The 25,696-nt window shown below is 38.6% G+C and overlaps 1 protein-coding gene across 3 annotated transcripts; it reads right to left on the reverse strand.

Moving 5' to 3' along the window:
- Positions 1–70: 70 nt before the first annotated feature.
- Hmgcr (HMG coenzyme A reductase) lies at positions 71–24,751 on the reverse strand. Of its 3 annotated transcripts, none has more exons than XM_071697587.1 (9): positions 24,353–24,751; positions 9,367–9,590; positions 8,630–8,741; positions 5,746–5,833; positions 5,354–5,651; positions 4,788–4,939; positions 2,802–3,381; positions 1,448–2,688; positions 71–1,105 (listed from the first exon to the last, which is right to left on the reverse strand). In XM_071697587.1, exons 2-9 carry the CDS (start codon positions 9,550–9,552, stop codon positions 1,018–1,020), a joined length of 2,745 nt encoding a protein of 914 aa, XP_071553688.1. In that variant the 5' UTR covers positions 9,553–9,590; positions 24,353–24,751; the 3' UTR covers positions 71–1,017. The 3 variants fall into 3 exon arrangements, with proteins under 3 accessions (XP_071553688.1, XP_071553689.1, XP_071553690.1); XM_071697588.1 differs by lacking the exon at positions 24,353–24,751 and adding an exon at positions 15,593–16,003; XM_071697589.1 differs by lacking the exon at positions 71–1,105 and having other exon boundaries at positions 1,435–2,688.
- Between the last annotated feature and the right edge of the window lie 945 nt (positions 24,752–25,696).

Raw genomic sequence — 25,696 nt, forward strand, 5'->3', positions numbered from 1 at the left:
TGTTAAAAAATTAAAACTTATTTCATTTACGTTATAAAAAAATTACCTATAATTATATACAATTATGAAATATGTAAATTATTATATTTATTTCGCTATTTTTTGTACATTGGAGTAATATAATTTTGGATATTTTTTTCTTATTTAAAAAGAACAAAGTTTTAATATTCAGAAGATATGCTGCTTGAACAATATTTGTAGATATCACGTAGACAATTAGATTAAAATAAAATTTTTATTCTTTTGCGAAAACTTAATCTGTTTATATTTAATCCGATGTTCATTATTACAATAAATAAATGTATAATTGTACGCTTGTTGGAACCGAGACGAAAATCTAAACAGATGACATAGACGCGATTGCGTTGAAAATATCTGCATAATCTAATTATTGTCCGTTGGTGTTTAACCCTTATTAAGACATTGGTCAGTTAAAATCGTATTATCGCTTATTGTATTGCAATTTTTCGAAGCTTATCAGAGAGATCTGGCGATTACATAATTACTATTTATGCATTATAACATGAATTACAATGCAATTTATATATTACGGTTATATGCATTGCAACATATAAATAATACAGATAAAAGTCTCATTTTTATTTCGCTGTAATTTGCACGTGCTCGTTCTTCGACTCCAGCGTTCGATTCGTGGAATTAAAAAACGAATTAAATTCTGATTAATACAATGGACATTTCGAAACAATCAAAAAGTTCATTATTTACATTAAAGCATTATAAGGAGAGACAGTTGATCATTCCCCCCCCCCCCCCCCGTCACTTCTCTTTTTCCATATACATATATACATAGACATAATATACACATTATAGTCCGACCTACATCTCATCGCATATTGCAGAAACATACTGCAGACTAACCGTTTCTTTGGAACACTAATGAGGCAGGTGCGAAACGATACGTAAATAACAGGCCGCTTCATACAGAAATTATGAAAATACATGTTTGCCGCGAACTAAAGATTTTTGCGCAAAGTCTACACAAAAATTTTAGAACGGCTAAACGTTTGGCACAGTTAGCCTATTGCTGTCGCTACTACTACTGCTGTGAGTAGTTTGCACCGGGTTACTAACTAGGACAGACGATCTGCAAACAGAAAGAGAAACGTGCAAATCAGTTACTTGCTAGAAAATATTTAGTATTGTAAAAAAATTAACAGTAATTAATAGTTGTATTCATGGTTTGAGTTTTATCGTCAAACTTTTAAATTCGCATTGCGTGATTTACAAAGTTTTGTAACGCTATATAAATTTAAGATGATTTGGAAATAAACTTCTTCAGTTATTTTAATAATTAGTATCTACATGTTAAGAGAAAATTGTTCTAAAAATTTTAATAATGATTTTAATAATAATACCGCATCCAATTTCTCATTTAGTTTCTCCAAACATATAAGTATAAATTCAATGAAACGCTCAAGTCACGTACCTGTTATGCCTCAAATGACTCTTGACTAAGTCCCCGGAGGTCAACGCGGCCATCAAAGATAGCTCTGCGGCGAGCACGGTGGCGCAAACGATTCGGGAGAGTTGTTTGGCGTTCTGACCGGGTTCCGTGGGATGCGCACCCTTGATCCCCAGCATCGCCAAGCACGCACCTTGCGCCGGCAAACCAGTACCACCGCCCACTGTGCCGACTTCTAGGCTGGGCATCGTGCAGGTCATGTGCAGATCCTTGCCGTCCACGCCCCACGGTTCCATCTCCGTTATACAGTTACTGCTGCTAACGTTCTGCGCTGGATCTTGTCCAGTTGCGATGAAAATTGCGGTCACGATATTTGCGGCGTGCGCATTAAAGCCGCCCATGCTGCCTGCCAAGGCTGAACCCGTCAAGTTCTTCTTGATATTGAGCCTGACGAGTTCGCGCACCGAGGTCTTCAGCACGCACGACACGACGTCCGCAGGTACGATTGCCTCGCTCACCACGGTTTTACCCCTACCCTCAATCCAGTTGATAGCTGCGGGCTTTTTATCGGTGCAGAAATTCCCACTGAGGGAGAGTATCTCCATGTCCGGAAAGTAGGTCTGTAACGTCTGCAGAGACCTCTCCGTCCCCTTGGACAACATATTCATCCCCATAGCGTCACCGGTCGTGGCGACAAAGCGTAGATGCAGGTCCCGGCCGACTACTTTCGGGTCGATCTTCGTCAGTCGAGCAAATCTGCTGGTTTCGTCAAAGCTGTCCTTTAGTTCCTGAAAGTTTTCCGGCTGTTTTATCCACGATATCGCTTCGTACATCCGCACAATGTCCGGGAATTGCACTATAGGTGCTCGAGTCATCCCATCCGTAATTACGCGAGTGATCACGCCGCATTTCAAGAGCGCGCGGCTGCCGCGATTTGTAGACGCCACCAAGCAGCCCTCCGTCGTCGCCATCGGCACGTGGTACCGCTCGCCGTCGATCAGCAACGGCCCAACGATACCAACCGGTACCGGCACGTAGCCGATCACGTTCTCACAGCAGGCGCCAAGTACCTTGCTGTAATCGTAATGTCTATACGGCAAATCGGTCATCTCTTCGGTAAACTTGCCGGCATCACCCACGACGAGACGCCTGATATCGACCCCGCGCTCCATGTCGCCCACCGCTTTTTCCAACTGGTACGCAGCTATGTCCTTGTGTTTCACCAGTTGTATCACCTCCTCGTTCGTCAAGGCACTGGCTCCAAGCTTATATACACATACAATAATATATATAATTATATTGTATATATACTAATACATTATATATTATTATCTTATTATCTATTATCTATTATTATCATTATATATTATTTTCTTACCTCTGACTTATATATTTCTAGACAGTCTTCCACGCTCCGGAGAGCTTCGGACTTTTTCGGTGAGTCAATTTCGGAATTGCTCGCACCATGGTATATCACGTCGGTCTGTACCTCCTTGTCAACGCACTCTACATCGTTCTCATCACCCCAGCCACCACCCACGCCGGACAGAGGAAAGAGCGGCTCTTGGGTCGTCGGTAATGTTACGCCAAAACGTTCTCGTAACCACATATTCATCGTGGTATCCATATCGTCCAGATTAGTTGAGCCATCAAGTAGCTTCACTTTCTCTTCCACTGTCGTCTCCTCCGCCTCGTCCTCCTCTTCCTCCTCTTCTTTGAATCTCAGCCGTCTGGCGACCATGTCGCTTCTATCCTCGAAGAAGATGAACTTTATCGCCAGCGCTAACAGCAGTATCAATATCACAATGTTGTCCGCGCTGGCTGATAGCCAAGTCATCAGGTGTTCCTTCAATTCGGAACTCTCGACGTGATCGGAACCGTTTACCGCGTCCGAGCTCGTGGATGTCGCTGCCCTTCTCATCGTGTTCTCGGCTTCTTTGTTCTTAAAGGGCCAGCGGCTGCAATATGGAACAAGCAATTAACATAAATCTAAATTATAAATAAATTAAAACAATCTAGATAATTATATAAAGCAGAATAGATATTTTATTACTATAAAATAAAACTCTTCCAATGCAATATGGAAATTATAGATGTAAATGCACAATCCTAACGAGATGACAATTGAGACCGCAAATCGTAATTGTGTGAAAATATTTAAGATTAAAAAATTATTAGAATGTTTACGTAAAAACTGCCTCATATATATATATATATATATATATATATATACACCGCGATATAATGATAGTTATGTTAATAGACAAATGAGAGAAAGTCGTTTTGAACGAAACACGAAGCGAACGCAACAACAGTTTTTCGCAAACTAAAACGTAATTCAGAATGATAACCGGTAGCACAACGGAAAGAGAATATTCGAAGTATTCTGTACCACCACCACCACCCTATAATGTCACTTATTTTTGGACTCTCATTTTACTTTGTATGGACGACAGTCAATCTTTTGTACACGCGTTATTATTAACGTTCTCATGCAATATTAAAATACGCTTTGCTATTCACGCGGATCTCGTACGAAAGCGTAGCTCTCTCGATACTTTAAATATTGAAAAATATTTACGTATTGTATAACTACGATTGCATAAAGATGAAATTGTATAACGACATACGTCATGTTGAATTAATACATTTGTTATTTCAACAGTATCAATAAAAAATACTGTAATTGTTAAAATATGACTTTTCAGATTTATTTGTTTTTTGTCGAAAGTAAAACCGTGAAAATCCAAGGTTACATCCAAACTAATATATGAGATTTACTTCTTTAATTTTTATAATGGCAGTTCGATTAAAAAAAAAACCGTCACAATTTCTTTCTAAAAATATATATTTAGAATTCTATGAAATAGAGTCCATTCGATTTCGCCTCTTATCTTTGTAAATATCCACTCGAGAATATCCGAGACGAGAATAATGAAATTATGAATGACTTTTTCGCCCATTGCGAGATTATTTCGTTCATACTGCGATACCGACAACTCTTTGAAAACGTCCAAACTTCTTGCTCGATAAGATCTTGCTTCCTGTGGAAAGCTTCATTGAATATGGATACTTCGTTGAATAGAAGTCTATATCCAAATGCTAATGTTTACAGATGAACCTGACCTGACGTCAAAATTAGGCGTCACAAACTGTTTGACAAAGACGGCGCAAACATAAAAAAAAGTAATGGGGGTCAGATACAATAGCTCTTCGGCCACGGTTTCCTGCTCCGCCGCGTATGTACGATATACATTGTCGTACACAGCCGCTTTATATTCTAAAGTTTGCATCAAGGAAAAGAAGAAGGAAAAGATCCCTTTTTTTTTGTTATATCACCACGAGAAACAATAAAAATGTATACCTGTTGGCATGTACTACAAATAGGCCGGCGATCATGATCATTTTGACTCGCTCCACCACAGGATTCGGTTTTTGATCCTCCTCGTTTAATGGCTGCATTATAAATATCTTGTCTGCGCTCAGTTGGCCCATATTATTGCTCCCGCGAGAAAGCTGTAATACAATAGTGTCCTTTACACAAATACAAATTTAATGTGTATATAATTTTTATCGCATACGATAAATTGTCCAAACAATTAAATCCTTCGTCTTTTTGGCGATTTTCTAAATTTGAAATCTCGGGGCCTTGAAACATTTCTAAAATCTTGCCAAATTCGACGCTTACATTATTCTCAAGTAAAAAAAGAACTAACATGGTATTTGTATAATGATGTACGTTAAATATACTTGATAGCATCGGATTTCTCTAACAATAATGGACCTAATCTTTTAAATCTGTGCTTTTCAACTTTGCTACGTTACGCTTTCTGCGTTTAAAACGGAATACACTCGATTTGGAGGAAAGTTGTAAAAGTACGGGGAAAGGAGTCGTTTCAATGAGAACGAGAACATCAAATTGAGCTATACCTCGAGTATGAGCGACAAGCAGGCCGGATAGAACGTCATGAAGACGATGTAGTTGACGATCACCCCGAGGCACGCAAAGGTGCAGAGGATCTCCAGCCTCCTGATGCCCGATAAGGATCCTATGCCGATCAGGAGGGTCTCCACGAGGGTATCCAGAGTGATGGCCGGTCCCAGCAGAGACATGCCGCGCGCGATGTTTGCTTTGACTTCTTCTTGATTCCGCGAACTTAGAGCGTACTGCGCTAATGTCGCGGCCTTCGATAGGTCGATAAGAAGCAAAAAGAAAAATAAAGCGTCCCTAGAAGAGTAATAACGTTTCAATGTAATATCGCGCGGATAGAGGAGTCATTAGTCTCCTCGTATATAAAGCGACGGTAACCGCAACTGCTTACTTCAAATCTGCGACATCGCTGCGGCCGAAATTCACCACGCTGGACGTGAATACCACGCTAGAGAACACGGTAAACAGGCCGGCGATACCTGAAACGCATACGACAAATCTGTTGAGTATGTGATAATCGAAATTAAGTGTGTTAAATTGCGATGAAACCGACATGGATTTCGATGCGAAGGACGTGTAAGGAAAAGACAGGTCGCTCTCGTCGCGTTTCGTTCGTTCACGAGTGAACGGAAGGATTTTTATGTGCAGGGTACCTATCCGTGGGAATATAACTCAGTATTTTATCTCTTTAACGATCTCTCGTCGATCATTACTGTGTCAATGTCATCGGCGGCGCAGTTCTGCATTTACGCGGCGCGTGTTCCCGTTGCGAATTAAATTATCTGCACGCATAACGTTACGCGGAGCGTTAAATGGCGTAAAAATAATTCCCAGTAACCGAATTCAGTAATCGAGCATAACGCTCCGGACGAAACGCTATCACTTTCTATGAGACTTTCACTGTTCGCTGTCGTGGGCTTTCACGCGCCGCTCGTGAAGATCCGGTTTTATCAATGGTCCTGACACGCATAATTATTACGCATTTTGTTCCGAATGGTTCCGTCGTCGACGCACCGGTGTGTGTATCGATCTGTAGTAATCATGAAAAAAAGAGAAAAATCCTACTTCCGGAGAACCGTAAAATCGAAAGGAACACTGTTGTCCGGTTCGTGCCGTCTGGCTCTCTCGCCGCGTGCCTATTTCAGATTCATTTTGTATTTTCGAGAACGGTTTTGGTAGAAATCGCGTATTTATGATAATTCAACGTCTCTAGTCTAGTATCATATTTCAAAGTTAATGTCAAGGTCTAAAGTTGTTAAATAACACTGTTCAACAAAAGAAAAATGCGCAAAAATGACAATAATAGTTTCCTGTAGTTTTGAACGCTGAGGGCCGATATCACAGTCTCCGATTAACGTGATCCTCCGATTAAACTCACTCTGCATCTCTTTCTAAAGGCCATTGCACGTAACAAAGTTTTAGTCGTAATCGTAAGGCCATAAGAGGATAGACCAATCACACTCGATTATTCTTCGAGCGCGAGGAGAATAATCGACTGTGATTGGTTTATTTTCTTACGGCCTTACGATTATGGCTAAATCTTTGTTACGTGCAATGGCCTTAACTGTCCCCCTAGAAAGAGACGAAGAGTGAGTTTAATCGGAGGATCACGTTAATCGGAGACTGTGATATCGGCCCTGAGTGCGATAGTTTGCCAAATTGTTCTACCATGTCATAATTTTTAGAAATTTGCAGTTGAATTTGCAAAAAAGACTATTTTAGTGTATTCTGGTATATTATAACTACGATTTGTGACGTGTTGGATAAGTTTTATTGCAATCAAAATTAAGTATTTGTTCAGACTTTCAGCTCTTAAAAGAAATTTGTTGTGTCGATTATGGTTAAAAAGATATTGATGATTAACATAGATTAACTATTGCTTCAAAGTTGCGACTTACATAAACCATTAACTTATAAAATATTTAATATTTTTGACAATAATAATAAGTGAAATGGGATCGATGTGATATTCAATCAAATAGAGAAGATGCCAAAATATTTTTAAATTATAAAATAGATTGGAAGAGGCTGTAAAGGTCACACGCGGATCACGATGCGTTTAAATATTATAATGATTTATTCATCAAGTTCCAAAAATCCAAACGTTTCGGCTCCAGTCCGAGCCATCCTCAGTGGTATAATATTAACGACATTAATAAAATGTTCTCCTTAACAACATGGCGAGTTTACTGTTTCCAAATTTTACAGAAACCTAGTGAGACTACAAGGTCCAAATCAAGTAGTCTGGAGAACGAATACATCGCGGAGTTAAATAAAATGGTATGAACGTATGGCAAAGGGGATGATCTATACAAAGAGAACTGTACGAAGAGATCCCGTCGACACGACGCACAACAACAAATTTTGTGTCGACGGGATCTCTTCGTACAGTTCTCTTTGTATAGATCATCCCCTTTGCCATATGTTCATACCATTTTATTTAACTCTGCGATGTATTCGATTTCTCCAGACTACTTGATTTGGACCTTGTAGTCTCACTAGGTTTCTGTAAAATTTGGAAACAGTAAACTCGCCATGTTGTTAAGGAGAACATTTTATTAATGTCGTTAATATTATACCACTGAGGATGGCTCGGACTGGAGCCGAAACGTTTGGATTTTTGGAACTTGATGAATAAATCATTATAATATTTAAAGGCATCGTGATCCGCGTGTGACCTTTACAGCCTCTTCCAATCTATTTTTGAATTTCGAAGGTCTTTATATGACATTTTATTGATTTTTAAATTATGTTACGGGTTTTTCAGGATGTCTAAATTAAAAAATTATTTCAGACTCATTTTAGACTCATTTTTTACACTAAAAAATAGTCCTTTTTTGCAACTGCAAATTCTAAAAATTGTGGATAGAGCAATTTGATAAACGGAATTGTATTCAGCGATCAGAAGACTACGGGAAACGATTATTCTCGTTCTTATGCTCGAAAAAAAAGGAATTTTTGTTGAACAGTGTAATCTACGAACAGCTTGTACGAATTAATTTTAATTTAATTCTCATACATATGTTTGTCAAGCAACGTAATAATAAACTGTATGAATGTATGAACAACAACTTTTTGCGATAAAACTTTAACGTTACTGGATAATTAGAATTAATAATGAGAAATTTATTGTGCAAATACGTAATCGTCTAAAAACTTATGCAAAACCCAATACATTTTATATGCAGTTTCAATATAAATCATTATTCCATAATGAATTATGTAGGTAATACATAAACAATGAAAGTTGTTTTAAGCGTTATTAATTTTCTTACCTAAAATGTATTTGGATCCCATTTTTTGCAAATTGCGGAACTGATGATAAGTGAATAGCACCGCCAGGCAACGTATTATCGTCATCACTATAATGTCAGCCGCTTTTAGATCCTATCGAACAATATGCATACGTTAAGAATTTTTTCTATCAGAGTAGACAAAAAAGTATGAATTAAAAGAAACAGTAGCGCACATAAAAATTTCGTTTGATCCAACAGTCAAAATTATTTCATAAGATATAGAAATAATTCAAATAATATACAAGGGTCGGTAGTAATTTTTCTTGTCATTATGTCATAAAAATTTCTAACAACACAAATGGATTTCAATGCAACTCACTTCTTCTACAATAAGAAATTGAATATTCAATATAATCACTGCCCTTTGACTGCTATACATATTTGACATACGCGCCAGTTTGAACTGCACGTGTGACACACTTATGTAACTGATCACAACGCCTTTTAACATAATGTCACTTAGAGACTACAAGTAACAACTCAGTGAAATGCAAAAACTTTCTATGGCGCTAGATTCGAAAGAAAAAAAATTAGGAGGCATTACTTTCGTACCGACCCTCGTAAATAAGTATCTTTTAATAATTCGATCTAATACAACATAATCATATATTATACCTATACAAAACATCGTAAAAATCAGGACTTTACGTGACAGAAGTTGACGTCCTTAAGAAAATGATCGAAGCGTGGAATTTCACACGACGATCTCTGCTCACCATAGTATTGCATTTGTTGTGACGACAGTACGTGGCACCGGGCAAGTCCTCCCCGCGTGCCCCTTCCTGTCCACTTCTGGTCTCCATGTTAAGCATACACGCCGTCAAAGTAAAGATCGTCACGATCACCTCCAAGGGATGACCGGCGCAGAACCGGCCGTGTTTTTCGAATACGTGAGCCAGCATCTTTGATGGCTCTCGTGAAAAAAAAGTCCTTCCGAAATCTGCAACATATTGATCGCGTGTTTCAAGTATTAATAACTTATCGAGGGAAAAGGAGAAAAGACGGGCGATTTAAATAAGATTCATCGCGCGCTTCTTTGGTCAATTCTGAGAGTAGCGATCACGAAACTTTTATCGTAGGGCGGAAACATGAAAAGTGAAAAGTTTCATGTAACTATCTCATTCTATTGGTGTTGAATAGAAGGAGATATATAGTCATATGACATTTTTCACTTTTCACGTTTCCGTTCTAGGGGAAAAGTTACGTGATCGTTGCCCTGGAGTCGATTTTTTTCTTAGCGAAAATATTAAAGGGAATCGTCTTTTATCGCACAATTTCTCGCACTCGATATATCAGCTTGTGACGGTCTTTTTTTACACAGAACTCATTCAAACATATTTATTTCTTAAATTCTCTTGGTTTACTTTCCATTTATTTTGATAAGAGATCGTGAGAATGGACTGGTTTCTTTCGAGAGTGAAATAATATATGCGTGATCGGGCGCGTCTATGCCGACACGTAATTTGCATATGCGGCGCAGACGACGCCCAGGTTTGGGGAAAGTGACCGTTGCATCACTTTTTCGAGTGTCAACAAATGTATAATAGCTTTTAGCCAATTAACTTATATAATTGTTATGTGATTGCCGAATTCTTCAGCAATTCTACCTATTATCCGATCTTATACAATCCGAAGTTATTTTTTATGTCGTAGCATGTCGATTTTACACGCGTTCTATATAAAACGAAATATAATTCTCTATCTCTCTACGTGTGTGCTTGTGTGAAATAAAGAAAAAATGGAAATAAAGTTATAAAATACTTCTCAGAAATATTTTATAACTTTATTTCCATATTATTTCGTATTTATTTCATACAAGCATACACGTAGAGAAATAGAAAAACGCCCATTATTATATCATTATATCGTTCTATGGAACGCGCGTAGAAACGACGTGCAACGATATGAAAAATAACTGCGAATTGTATAAGATCGGATACTAGATAGAATTGTTGAAGAATTCGGCAATTATATAACAATTATATAAGTTAATTACATTAAAATACATTAAAATAATGTTAGGAAATCATTAAAATCGAAAGTGCTGAACAATGTAGTTACGATACTTTTTATTGATGTCATTAAATGGGGTACTCGGAATAGCTCAGTAATAAGTACAGTAATAATGTTTTTTCACTTAATTTTATAAAGAGATTATGTGTATGTAAAATTATGTATATACATGTATAAACTAGTAGATTTCCAAGCTATACAAATAAGATGTGCGGTATAAATTTACATATCGTATCTATTCTCATTGTCTCTTTCTCTTTTACTCCCACTGCCTATTGTCTACCGTTTGCACAAGCTCTATTTACATGTGTTTTGTTTATTTTCTTCGTCACTCTCATCTTCATAGCATCTGCATATCGACTGCCCGAAAGAAATTTACGGGATTACGCAAGAATAGAAAAAATGAAATCTGAATCTCATGAATATATTACGACATCGTTAAGATAATTCGAGTTTGCGAAAAATCCGTCCTAATGCGTTCTACTAGACTGGCCAGTTAAACGAAATCTTTACAAGAGTTGGATGACAAACGGAGGGATCGACCGATAATACTGTTACAGCGAGTTGCGAAATCGTATTCTTGAACATCTTAAGCAGCCCGGTTCGCTTTCTAGTTGATCGTTGTCTACCGAGAAAAAAAAATCGTTGAGAAAAAAGGCAAGCGGACTTGGTTCCACCATAAATGTGTCATTCCCACATTCGAAACATCGAATCAGTAAGTCCTCGAGGTGAATCGGATGGAAGGAACGCATTCTCCGCAGGGTGACCCTTTAATCGCGGGCACTGTACAAGTTCTAGGGCGTCCTGTGTGACCAACGCACCTGTCCGGATAGCCGAGATCTTTTTATGCATACAGTAATGATACAGGTTGTCGACTACGGAGAAAGAGCACTAATTCACCGGCGTCACTCGAAATGTCTGTCAAGGTCGGTGACTTTCCAAGTGTCGAGAAGTACTCGCGCGAGTATTTCTACACCTGACTGATCATTATCCTCTTCTCAGTTTTAACAACTATCGCGGAATCTACTTTTCTCGCTGTCTACGATCTGTGCTCTTTATACGAAAGAGTATATTGTCGCCTGAAAAATTGTCACGTTTACATGAATTAATAATTAGAATAACAATATGCAACTTTTTTACCACGACTCTTTTTCTTGGGAAGAAAATTTATTAGGCCTTTCAAAAGTGACAAATTTCTTTAACAGCAATTTGTTATCGTTTATCCTAGTTTTAATATGTATGTATGGAGAGAGATAAAAGCCATAGTAATGTAAGTCAAATTTTTTTAAATATTGACTCGTGTGCATAGATGCAATTTATATATTGTATATATTGCATCTATGCACACGAGTCAATATCTTAAAAAATTTGACTTACACCACTATGACTTTTATTCCTTCATATATATATATATTTTTTTTTTACGCTCGATAAACTTATTGTGCACAATTATAAATAGAATAGTAGAAGATAATAGTGAAAATTATAGTGATACTGTAAAATCAGATCTATAAAAAGCTTATGCGATAGGACATCAAGATGGAAATATCGCAAAATATTTATAATTTTTCAAATTCTCTAATATTGCCACGTATTTTCTGTAGAGAACTTATATTTTTCATTTTAGACATATTTATATATGTCAGCAACGTTATTATTTACCTACGAAATGGTAATGTTGCCGATAGATAGGAATGAGAAACGCTTAAGGATAAATTGGTTGACCGTGGAAAGGATTAGTTACACATGTTAATTGATACATGCCTCTTAAACAGGTAATGCAGGTTCGATTGGCAGTCACTGCATGAAACATGCATCGCTAATTATGCAGGGAACCATGTATATTGATTACCTCCGAAATTTCTTTCGCTTTAAACTTGAAACTAGATAAATATGATATGAGAGCCGCGAAATTATCAGTTGTATAATATTCTTTTAAAAATCGACTTGTTGCATAAACTTCGCAACCGTGTGGAATATATTAAAGAAGAAAATAAAACATCTCAATGAGCAATAACTTATAAGTGTTTCTCGTAAAAGTTTTTAAATATTTCTTTATATTTTGTATATAAAAAAAACAAAAAATAATTTCTATCGCATTTTATCATAATTATCATAATATATAAGTTGTAATTCTGCAAATAAAAATATAGCTATACATATTTGCATTGTCATTTATATTACGAAATATAATATTCATTGAATTAAATTACGTCAAAATGCGATACAAATTATATCGGATAAAAATAAAATAAAAGTAATAAACGATCGCATCGCAAGTAAAAAGCGAATTAGTTGACACGAATTCCTCTTTCAGTTTCAATTGCTCGAGGACTATCGGCTTCTCGAGATCGCAAAAAGGGACATTCCTTTTACTCAATCCTCGATATCTGTAATCGAGAGAGAAAGTGCGTGCGTATATTCCTCGGACGTTCTGCATATTCTACTTTTTTTCTTCTCTCTCTCTCTCTCTCTCTCTTTCTCTCTCTGTCTCGTTCTTTCGTACTTCCCTTTTCGTCAGTCATAGTGTATTTAGAGGCGAAATTTCCCGTACTTTACTATATACGCTGAGGAATCGCTACTTTCTTTACTTCTTCACGTTCCAGGAACGTTCACTTCTCTCCTGGCGCATTAATGCAACGCCGCCGCCGCCGCGGTCGGCGTCGCTTCATCGCGTTGCTCACTTTTTCCGCGATACGTTTCTCTCCCGCGACCGGGTGACCCTGAAGTAAATGAAATTTACTTTCTTCGACGAAGCGCAACGAATAGTGCGTGCTCCGGCGCGCCTCTCTATCATCCCTCTCCCTTTCTTTTTTTTCCTCGTGTCGGAGCGACTAATGAGTAGCCGGGGCATACTCTGACACTAAGATTGACCTGCGAAGATTGATGAACGTCCCAAGAAGCCCAGAAAGTCCCGTGGCAAGCGTCTATTTAGGATAATCGGGAGTTCGTCTCTGACGAATAAAGGTCCTTGCACAATGCCAGGCAACAGGCAATAGGAACAGGAAATAACACAGGCAATAGATCTTCAACCTATCGAAAGCCATATTTCTCTCAATGCATTCTGTTCCTATTCCCTGTTCCTATTGCCTGTGCTTTTGTATTGTGTTCCGACCTTAAACCCCCAACGAGCTCCTCTAATTGTAAGGTTCTGGCGCGGAGCCCGAGTCCGAACTTGTTCTCCGAGCGATACGTATCTTTATTACAGATATTTACTTTGCATGTACATGGTTCCGTAATTAATTAGATCCAGTTTCACAAATGTCGGTTAGCTTTTAACCTTAGATTAACTCACTCTTCGTCTCTTTCTAAGTGGGACGTTAGAAAGAGACAAAGAGTAAGTTAACCTAAGGCTAAAAGTTAACCGATGTTTGTGGAACTGGGCCTTAGGGCCGATATCACAGTCTCCGATTAACGTGATCCTCCGATTAAACTCACTCTTCGTCTCTTTCTAGGGGGACAGTTAGAAAGAGATGCAGAGTGAGTTTAATCGGAGGATCACATTAATCGGAGACTGTGATATCGGCCCTTAGACAGCTAACTAACAAGCGGTGCTTTATCTCTTTTTTCGGCAGCCATACGTACAAGATCAGTTATGTAATTTCCCTTTCATTAGCGATAGTTGGTCCTCAGCGAGAAAGCGACACTTTTTTCAACTATATACGGATGACGTTCGATCGAAAAAGAATAAAATTAGAAGTTTGCAAATTCAACGACTCTCGCTTAGTTATTTATATGTATATGTATATGTATATTTTATTTTCGCGTCGATGCTCGATTACAATCTGCGGAATCTAAAATATGATTGCAAAATTGATAATAAATGTAGAATATGCCAAGCGAATGCGGTTTGTATTGTTCGAGTAAAATTTTATCTTAACATATTTAATTTTTAATAAAAGAGACATTAAATATTAAATAAAAACATCTGTGTGAACAATCAGACATTGAATTTTCATTAAGGACGGATTGATTTACAATAAAAAAAAACAGTAATAGAAAATTAAGTTCTGACGTTAATAATAAATAAAGGCATAGACTTGGTTGAATTTTCTCTGTTAACAAATATGTCTCTCGAGCTATTATATAATATGTTATTCCCAGAAATAAATCATTAATTTACCAATATAAAAGTTAATTTAGATATTCAGACGTGAGAACGACGAGGTTTTCACATCCAGCGATGAACAAAGGTAACTTGAATTCGTAGTTTAAATTCAAATTATATTCGATTTGACAATGAGTCATTTTTTAACAATTTCTATAGGTCACCACTGCTCCTACTCAGTATATCATTAATTTAACTAAAACAATAGAGTTAAAATAATACTGTTTTGTGTTAAAATAATAAATTTCGACACACATGGTAGTTAAAAATAACAAAATGTTATTTAATTACTCAAGGTTTAAATTTCATCTTTTAATATTTAACAGTACAAATATTTATATTTAATGCGTATAGATTATAGCCATTATAAATTAAAATTAAATTCTTAATTTGCTTGACTTATATGTCATAAGTATTTATAAGAAAAAAGAAACTGAACACTTTAATATTTAATATTTAATAAAAAATATTTTCATCAATGCCCCTTATCTGGAGACAAACAATACTTACCTCTGTAAATATACAATATTTAATAGAAGTAAGTATTGTTTGTCTCCAGATAAAGATTCGTTCATTTCGTCTCGGGAATTCAATTTTTAATAGTTTAATCAAAATAATTGATTGTATAAACGTTAAAGATAGATCAAAGGTCTATTTAGCGAAATAGAAATTAACGCTGTATAAGCTGAGTAGCACACAGTATCCGTACTGTTCGGAGTACCAAAGTATAGATATATTTGGATTACAGATATCTGAGCGGAAGACATCAAGTAGGAAAATTAACAGTCGAAAAATAATACGGAAGCCGCACGAACACATACCTTATTTGAAAATAAAACAATCCGTGGATTTTCAATCCGATATCCGCCGCTGTTGCGCACGGTTCGACGCCTGGCGACGGCCAAAATATTATTTTCTCGAAGCGTGCCTTATCGATCGCCCGATTTTTCGAAACCTTTGCCTATGATCCCACGAAGTCGACGAGATAACGCGTGTCGAGCACGTCGACTTCTCGACGGTGAAAATATTTGGACGTCACGTTCGCATGGATCCGTAACTGTTCCCACGAATTCGTCGAGCGACTCAACTATATAGGAAGAAACGGAAGAACCGCAAACGGAGCACCCGGCCACCCGGCGATAGACACGTGGAGAGACCAAGTGTCGGTTTTGATCTGCGGCCTGACGCCGTAGACGCGAGAGATATAAAGCCTCCCTCCAAATTATAAGGTGCCCACCGACTAACTGCGACTAACTGACTTGACGTCGGTCACTGTCGGCCGTGAACGACGCTCACAATTGCCGCCGCGTTGCATCTCGGCCGTCTCCGCGCGCGCTCGATTGCACTCGGGGCGCGCAGGCGCAGACGCGTCCAGTCGCGTGCACGCGCCGACCCGAATGGCGCAATTTTCATGCGATTTGTGAAATTTCTCGATCTGCCGGAAAAAATGTTTTCAGATGAATCGACGTATCCATGGTTTCTTCATTCCGACACGTCCGGACACGCGTTTGGGAATTCGTCGCTTCGATAACGATATCTAAATAAACAACGTCGATACGCGATACATCGAAAGTCGCGCGCCGGAACTTTAAATATTCAAATTTGTTACGTGAACGATATAAATATAAAACAAGTGAAAGATAAGAAGACATTAAAGGTGCCAATTCATGAGACGCTGAATATTCAGCGTCGTCGCTGAATCGTCGTTAATCGTCCCAGTACAATCAAACATAGACTTCGAAATACGTAAAATATTAATTACTTTCAAGTAATATCTTCAAGTAATAATATTTTATGGATACATATATAGTCGAGCGTCAACGTGAAGAGGCACCTTTATAACTTCACCAATCGATAGCATAACCGAGGCATTAATAAAATATTTTTTATTAAATATTAAATATTGAAGCATTCACACAGTTTCTTTTTTCTTATAAGTATAAAATTCTCATAATACTTATGACGTATGAGTCGCGCAATATAAAAATTTAATTTTAATTTATAATGGCTATGTGATCCATACGCATCATATATGCAAGATTTATATTATGACATTTTCCATTTTACGAGTGCGTTTTTAGATAAATTCGGCGATCGTCTCAGAATAAAAAAATAGGGAATTTTTTATATACATATAGATATGTAAATCTGTGGAAAACATTGTAAATTTTTTTCCAACGTCAATTATTCATGTAGCTATTGTATATACAATCTATATGACGTAGATTTATATAAATAATTTACGACCATTGGTTTAAACATTCGAAATACTTACTATACGTGCTGTACCAAGAAAAATTACTATAGTTGCAAATAGCTGTTATTACGAATTTAGTGGGGCCTTCTACCATAATACAATGGAGACAAAATAATAATAGTAAAAATACGTAATAGCATAAGAAATGGAGGATCCTTTATCGGACGTTTGTTATTGACGTACCTATGTAAGATGCTATAAAATATATAATATAATAATGCCGATGAATTTAGATAATCGAAATGTCAACAAATTGCGCGCTATTTTGGTCAGATTAAGGAGGTTGGTTGCCGTCACGTTGCAGCGGAGCAGGGAAAAGCCTATATAGGTGTGTTTTCGTCGCGTAAAATAAACGAGTTTTAGTAAATGAATACAAGGATCAGTACGAAAGTAATGTTTCCTAATATTTTTTTTCTAATCTGGCGCCATAGAAAATTTTGCGCTTCAATGAGTTGTTATTTGAAGTCTCTAGTTGAGCTGTGTTGAGTAGTATTGTGATCCTTTACGTGAGTGTGTCACACGAGCAGTTCGAACTGGAGTGTGTTTCAAATGTGCGTAACCTACAAGGACGGTGGTTGAATTTCTTATGGTGGATATTAATCAGAATAGCTCACATAAAAATTCTTGGTGGTACATGTTGTCCCACAACTACCATGATTTCAGGGTAAATTTTAAGAGAAAATTCTCTCCGTGTAGGAATTAAAGTGGAGATCCGTGATCAGTATCCATAAAATCGTGCATGATTGCGACTCGAAATACACAAATTTTATTCGATGCTAATATCCAGCTTTAATTGTAAAAGTTTACTACGAATGACTAACCAGCAATTATTTCCGATATGAAACGTTCTGCAAAGAATAGAAAAAATATATATATAGGTATACATACGCACGATCTGTTGTAAGCCATCCGATCGTTACAGCTGGCAATTTCGCAATTCGCAGGCGCATTAGAAAAGTAGGAATGCAGTCGAGCAATAATGCATGCGTGCAAAACTTTTCAGCTCGTTCGACGATTCAAAAGAAGACGGATGTCGTGCGACAAGTCCGACGTCAAGTCAAACTTGATCCCGATTTAAAAAAAAGCGAATTATTATTCAAATAATTAAAATAAGAATAATTATTCAAATCAACTGTTCAAAAAGAGATTGACTGGAATGCGTTAAACAAATTTGATTCCAATTAAAAAAAAAAGAAGAATTATTAAGAACAATCATTTAATTGCCTAAAAAGAGATTGTTTAATCAATTGTAAGTAGTAACCGAAAATCTGGACACGGATTATCGTTATTTAAATCGTTCGGAAATTACGTGCTGTACTTCGTAGTATAGCAGGACACATGCTGCTGAGACGGTACAACACTTTCCTGAAGCTATTTTAACATCCCTTATAGGATTAGATTAGAAATGAGTTTCATGCTGTGCATCGTGTGTATATGCACGTCGACAGTGGAAATGCTTTCGTGCGCGCGATTCCGGCCGACGAAGTATTCATCTCGCTGCTTTCCAAACTGTATCTTCGCCGACGATCGACTTCGCAAACCTCTCGCAAACCTCTGCAAAACTCACTCGCGCTTCGAGAGGTTCAACTTTGTTTGGGGTAGATAAATGAATATGAGCAATTCCTGGATATCATCACATTATCGCGTGCGTCATCCGCGATTCGCGTTAATCGATTATTTATGACAGAGAAACACAATTGCGGGAGAGCTTCTTACGCACATATATATTTACGACAATAAATTTCTTTTCTACTACGTAGATTTTTAATTCTTGGTATACACACGCAGTATTTCTCACTTCAAACGATGGTACAAAGTCGATTGTCTGATGTGTTCCATCTATACAGAATAATTCAGAAAGACGATCCATCTCGATTCGACAGAAGAACTACATACGGTATAAATCAATGATTAATTATACCTAACGTTATTAACGCTATTAATTGACAAAATGATAAAATGATACATGTTAAAATTCAAATTTATATCGCAATACTTTCAAAATAAATGGTGTATAATCAGAAAGTAATATTTTACTTCAAGAATCTGATTGCGCAAGTAGAGATAAACTTTACATTTCTTTTCAACATTCATTAGGATAAAGAGAGGCTATTTGAGTCAGTTAAAAAAAATCAGCTAAAAAAATTTTCAAGACATCTAAAAATCCAAACCAAGTGGCTCCAAGAGCTTGGAGAGGAGGGGCGGGTGAGGGGGACTGAGACAAGTAAAAACATTGAATCGGCCTTAACAACAAATTAATGTAGAATATAACTAGAGCATCATGATTCAAAAAGTCCCTCCCTATTCTATTCAGGATACTTTTCCTAGGACAATTATTGTTTTGTTCTTTTCTTTACAAGTCAACGACTCTTCGGAGCAGCTGACAAAAGTCAGACGACAACCATGCACGGCGGGCACGTGTACGCACGCACGCACATATTACCAAAACTTATGGGAAAAAAAAACAAAGGTCGTTCGTGCCTCGTGTCACGTCTCACGGTGCGTAAAGTGCGTAGTAAGATGGAAAGCGGGAGAGAAACCCGCCGGTCGCGTCGAGCAAACAGCGGTTTCGGGTAATCGACGGTCGCTGCGCGAACAGCGCGAAGGCTTCAAGCGAAGTGGAAAATCGCGAGCGAATCCGGCGGGCGATCGCACCTTCTCTTGTCTTCGGCATCGCGCCCCGATGCCATCCAGTTTTATTCAAGATATAAAACGGCCTGCTGTTCTCTCGGCGACTTTAGTTCTCGGCGTTATCACGAGAAAGACCCAGCGCGCGCTTTGCGACGCCTCGATAGAAATCGCTACCTCGCTTTCTAACGGGTCGTTTATCCGCGATACCGTCGGATCGTTTCGTGCGCCGCGAACGGATCCCGCGCGTTCTCCGGTTCTTTCCCGCCGCAAAATCAAATTAATGATTCATTACAACGAAGTTGATCTCGCGTTCTCAGAGCTGAGAGTTCCTCGCGTAACGAGGAAGGGTTATCTACCCGACCGGGGGGATTTCCGCGTAGAAGTTGCGAGCGGCGAGGGATCTAGAGACGCGTCGACGAAAGAATTGCGCGTTTGCCGGTTTGATTTGGCGCTAAAATTAAACCGCGACCGGGGAATGATGAAAATAATAAGGAAAATACGTGCATGCTCCGTTTCGTGTCTCGTTTCTCGGATCGCGAAGAGCTCCTCTCTCATAAATCGCACGCGTTTCAAACAGTTTACAGAAACGGCACGCGGCACGTACGTTTTCACGGTCAGAGGGCCGAAATTAACGGAGTATGTTTTCGCCGGAAACTCCCGGCTTCGCCGAATGCGTAACAGGCGTACCTACGCGGGGCGCAGGAAGTCGCCAAAGCGTTCTCGCAACATCATGAGACATCTTTTATTCTGATCATCTGTCGGCTTCTCGGATGTATCATTTGCGCTACGTGACCGCAATATTGACGACAATCTCGGCTGCAAGCTGCACAGATCGCGATTATTTTCAGGGAGGAAGGCGAAACCTTCCATCGAGATCCCCCGCGGCTTTCAAATTCTAAACGTTAAAACGCCACGAATGTGATTACGTCACGCGGTTTCGCTGTTCCTAAAATACGCCGTAAAATCAAACATCATCATCGGTACCGCTCTGCATACGATCGGCCTTTTCGGTGCATTCGAATTCTCTAAATCTCAATCAGTGAAAAGTTACTGAAATGGCATACTTTACTCTGATATCAGTGAATAGCCATTGAATGCATCAGAGACTATTCACTGATATCAGTCTAAAGTATGCCACTTCAGTGACTTTTCACTGATTCAGATTTAGAGAGCAAAGTCATTGTTGATCGTTAAAAGCTTACGCACTTGAAGCTATACAGAGCGCCAGATGAACTCGAAGATTTGTTTTTTTTTATCTCATCTGTTGTCTACGGGCGGGGGGAGGAGACGAAAGAAGAATTCGTTATGCGAGATACCTCGCAGTATCTGTGGACTTTAAAAGCCGGATTGGCTTATCGTTACTGACGAACTACCGATCGACCAAAAAGGAAAAGAAAGGAAAGCGAAAGAGAATGCGTCAACGTAAGTATATGTGTCGGTGCACAGAAAGAAAAAGAAGTGTCAAATATATGCGCAACAATCTATGATCTTCTTATAAGAATTACTTATAAGAGCTTTTTATCTCGACCTTTTTGGCCTAATTTAACGGTAAAATATGACAAAAAAATTATCTCCGTGTATAAGTCTTCACTTGACACTTCTTGTTTTTCTGTGTGTGCGCAACGTGCACGTCAGCGCTGCAGACAGATTCGTCTGGGCACGACAATGCCTGCGACAGTAAATGTTGGAATAGCTTTGTCGCAATTTAAAGTCAGTCCCACGTACACGGAGGAGCGGGCGCGTGTATGACGTTAACGCACCCGCGTTCCTGCGTGCGCGGCGCGGTTTCTCTCGCCGTAGAACGCACGCGGCATACTCATGGCGCGTGCTGACGGAGAAAAAAAAAACATCCGGGATTCCCCCGGGTCGAGAGTGCACGGCCAAATCTACGAGAACCCACGTCCGACAAGTCTCGATGTTAACATCAGCGTGATTCATTAATCTGCACTGTGGCCGTTACGAATATTGACGCAAGTACGACGCACAGGAACTTATCGCAACTAGGAAACGATTAACTAACTAAATATTAACTCAAACATTCTCGTTGGCTAGGTATATCGCAACTAGGAAGCGTTTAGCGTAAAATTAGCTGAAGTAATCTTCAGCTTAAGGTCGTAATCATTATTTGACTATCCTCGTAAAAATTCCGATTGTTACTATTCGTTCAACGCATTAATACACTTTTAAAGCGCAATTCTTCGTATATTCGTCGTTACATATTTTGTTTAACTTTGCTGTTCTTTTTCCACTGGTTTTCTGCGCGCGATTAATCATTTAATTCGAAAAATGGACCTGTGCATTAATACATATATAATGCTTGAAGGGAATCTATGGGAGGATTGGGAGGTTCTCCGGGATGCTTTATCCATGTACTCGCGCGTCCCACGGGATCCGCGTATTTGGCGTCATAACCTCCGTGCGAACGTGGAATCTTTCAATTTGCGGTCGATTTTGCCAGTTTTGCCTTTTTCTTAATTTGCGCGCGTGACGAAAGTTTGCTCGCCTAATCTATCGCTTCCTGTCACACTTTCTAAAGAAGCCCGTACGTGCGTGTACGTGACCATCCAAATTATGCATGACGAAGTTATGCGTGTACACCCTACGTGGCACAATCGAGCCGGCGAACCGCGTAATAATAGACGATAGACGTTCAACGAAAATCTCTATTTCTAATGTCGGTGCGCCCAGTAAGCGAGCCGACTCGGAATCGGTCGTCGCAGCGGCATTTAACTCTTAAATGCGCAATTTTTCGTAGCGTTCTGAGTATTTTCTGGAAGGACCTTTCCGTCCAAAAGGGAAAGAAGAATCAGAAGGGCTGTTTACAGATCTGCAAACCGCGTTTTATTTCGAACTTCATGAGGGAAAGTACGCGGAGCATCGAAAAGTCGCTTTGCATACATGCAAAGCTTTTTTTTTTTTTAAGTTCGGGATAAGCCTCAACCTATTGTCGCGTCTCCAACTGGGAATTCCAGTTCTTTAAGTATACTATCAACAGCTATATGAAAAGCTGCGCATTTAAGGGTTAAAGTGCGTCGTGTGATCGCGCGACGCGTGAGAGTCCGATTCGATTTGAGTCGCAACAACAGGCCTGTTTCACATTGAAGAGAAAAAGAGAAAAGATAAACCGTGCAAGAAGTTCAGTTAGAAAGAAGTAGACCCGGACTTACGGGCAAAGATATATAAATTGTTGCTGCAAACTGTTTGCAGCAACAATATGTGAATTATTTCCATCAGTAATATGTATGTACACCAGTGATGGAACCTCCGGTCGTAAACTGTTGCTAGAAAAATGTAACAAATATTGAATAAACCGTTGCTCGAAGCAAATTCAATACTGTTGCTGAGCATTTGCGGACGCAGCTTTACATGACGGACGTTTATGGACATAAATATAACAGACGTTCTGCTAACGTCCGAGAAAGAAGTAGAAAGTTAAAATTTCGTAACTTGTTTTGTACTTCAGCACACTATTTTTGTCTCAATAAAATCGTTAAATCGCTTTTCGACATTATTGCACAATCTTGCTACAAGATGTTATGTTGCACAGCTCTCCTCAAACTTTTAGAAAATTTCAGCATATTTTTCTTACATCTTTTTGCAAACAATGGGAGCTTTCCAGCAAGCGACACAAGTCGACACAAGTGTTGCTTCATCTTTGTTATTTATTGCTTTAAAAAAACGATACGATGTTTGTGTCGCTTGCTGAAAAGTTCCCAATGCGTATAGGTAAACTTTCCAAAGAGAGAGACAGAGAGAGAGAGAGAGAGAGAGAGAGAGAGAGAGAGGGGGGGGCATATAATATACTAACGCAAGCATTATTCAAATAAACATTGATAAGAACAACAGATGAGAATTGCTTGTAAAAACGAGAATATACTATAATATATACGTGTGCAAGTACCTATACTTAAAAATGCTCCAAAATCAAAGGACACGTTTTCTTCCTTTTTATAATTTTAATCTTGACTCACTTATTCTATTTTATATCAAATTATTATAGTTGAGGATGAAGACTAACAATAAGTAAAGTCGTACAATGTCTCTATCATATTTTCATTATTTTCTTTAAATCAACTTGATTTTCTTTTAAACCAACATCTTATTATTATGCTCGATAAGGCCGTTGTCCTTCTCACTTAGCTTTGCCCATTTCGTTGACTTCTTTATTATTAATTTAAAGGACATGTTTACGAACGTACATAAGAAAGTTTCGGGAACGAGGGAAACTCGTTCCCCGCAATATGTACGTAAATATATCATTTCGAGTTAAGTAACATTAACCTAACAAGTTGAAATTTAAATTGCATTCCTTTTATTTTTTATTTATTTGTTTTTTTAGTTTCCAAAGTATTCCCCCCCAAAATTTTACGCTAACGGCGCCAGTGATGGTATCTAATCCGTTACGAAACGCGAAAATCCATCGTTCGATCCCGTTGCCAAACGAGCTTAAATTTTTACGAAAGGGGGGTGGAAGGGTGATATGCGAGCCTTACCCGAATACCCGAGATTGTCAGTATCAGAATTCGAAAAAATTTGCTCGTCGATCGATCGATCGATCGACGAACGCGTTCGTCTCGTCCGCGCGTTATTACACGCACGTGCGATAAATATCCCCCGATCTCCGATCGTCGGAGCATCGCACGTCCCGCCAGGTCACATAACCTATACGGGCGAAAACGGCAAACTGACTCACGTTACGATCCCCGCCAAGATGTGTCGCTGATACGGCGACACCGCCGAAAAGGTATCCGTCCGCGGCGTGTCAGCCCCCGACTGTCCCCTCCGATGCGTACGCCACCCCCTTCAGTCAGCCCTTCATGCTCCCGTCACCCACGATCGCACTGTTGCATCCGCACCGAAACCGTGCGTGCTGCAAGTGCATAATCCACTAATCCCAGTCGTGGACGTCGTGGTGCGACGAACTCCTTTTTATTACGACATCTACACGACATTTCGGGAACGCGTTGCGTCATGTATTGATCGCGCGTCCTTGCCGGACTCGTTGTCAGATCGGTAGGTACATCATCGGCCCTTCCGACTTCCGACCGGCGAACACGTGGCGAATTGTCCCGCGAGCAGACACGACTGACGTTGACTCGACTGATCATAGTTGTTACGGTAATGGTAACCGGCGCCTTATTAATGATCGTTGGTGACTGGAGAAATTTTTCGAGATTTTGTAAAAAATTTTGAATGGCATACTTAAATGACTGAATAATGACGAAAAGTGAAAAATGCGTCATTCGGCGGGTTATCCATGAAAACATAGTCTCATTTAATTATATATTACATTATACTAATAATAATAATTTATTATTAATGTATGCTTACGATAATAAAAATTCCAGGGTTGAACGCGTAAAATATAATTTACACCTAGGTGCATATATAATGTTTAACGTGTCATCTATGTAAATAATCAGTAATCTATGAGGAGGATCATCGAAGATTTATATTTTATCACAAAAATCAGAAATTTATATATTTCGTTTACAATTTTATTTTTAATGCTATTATTTGATTTGGGTACAATTTTTAGGATGTTAGAAAAATTAACAACGGTTTTAAAGATTTTGATCTTATACTTATGGAAAAAGAAGGGCGGCAGTGTGGTCTAGTGGTAGAGCGCCAGACTCGTAATCTGAGGAACCAGGTTCGAGTCCACTAGACCCATGGAATGTTTTTCCGAAAGCTGCGCCCCTCCGTGCAAGATTAGGGCCCTTGTGCGGAGCAAACTGGGCTCCGTCTTTCGGAAGAGACGTTAAACCGTTGGTCCAAAGGAAATGGATGAGCCGTAAGATACTAGACTGTGAACCCTATATACGGGGATATACAATAAGTAATAGTTTACTTATGGAAAAAGAAGATAAACATGCATGATAAACGTGAGCATAAACAATATGCTGCTTCTTGTCATTTAAAAGTTCATATAGGAATAACGTAAATATTTTTTTATTAATATCATGCATCTTTTTTGTCACTGTACAGTTAATAAATAAATAATATTTTAATTGAAATGCATCTAATATAACTTACA

The sequence above is a fragment of the Temnothorax nylanderi genome, unplaced genomic scaffold (genome assembly GCF_030848795.1).
Source record: "Temnothorax nylanderi isolate EJ_2023f unplaced genomic scaffold, tnyl_v1.0 TNYL_tig0013_pilon, whole genome shotgun sequence".
Classification (NCBI taxonomy): domain Eukaryota; kingdom Metazoa; phylum Arthropoda; class Insecta; order Hymenoptera; family Formicidae; genus Temnothorax; species Temnothorax nylanderi.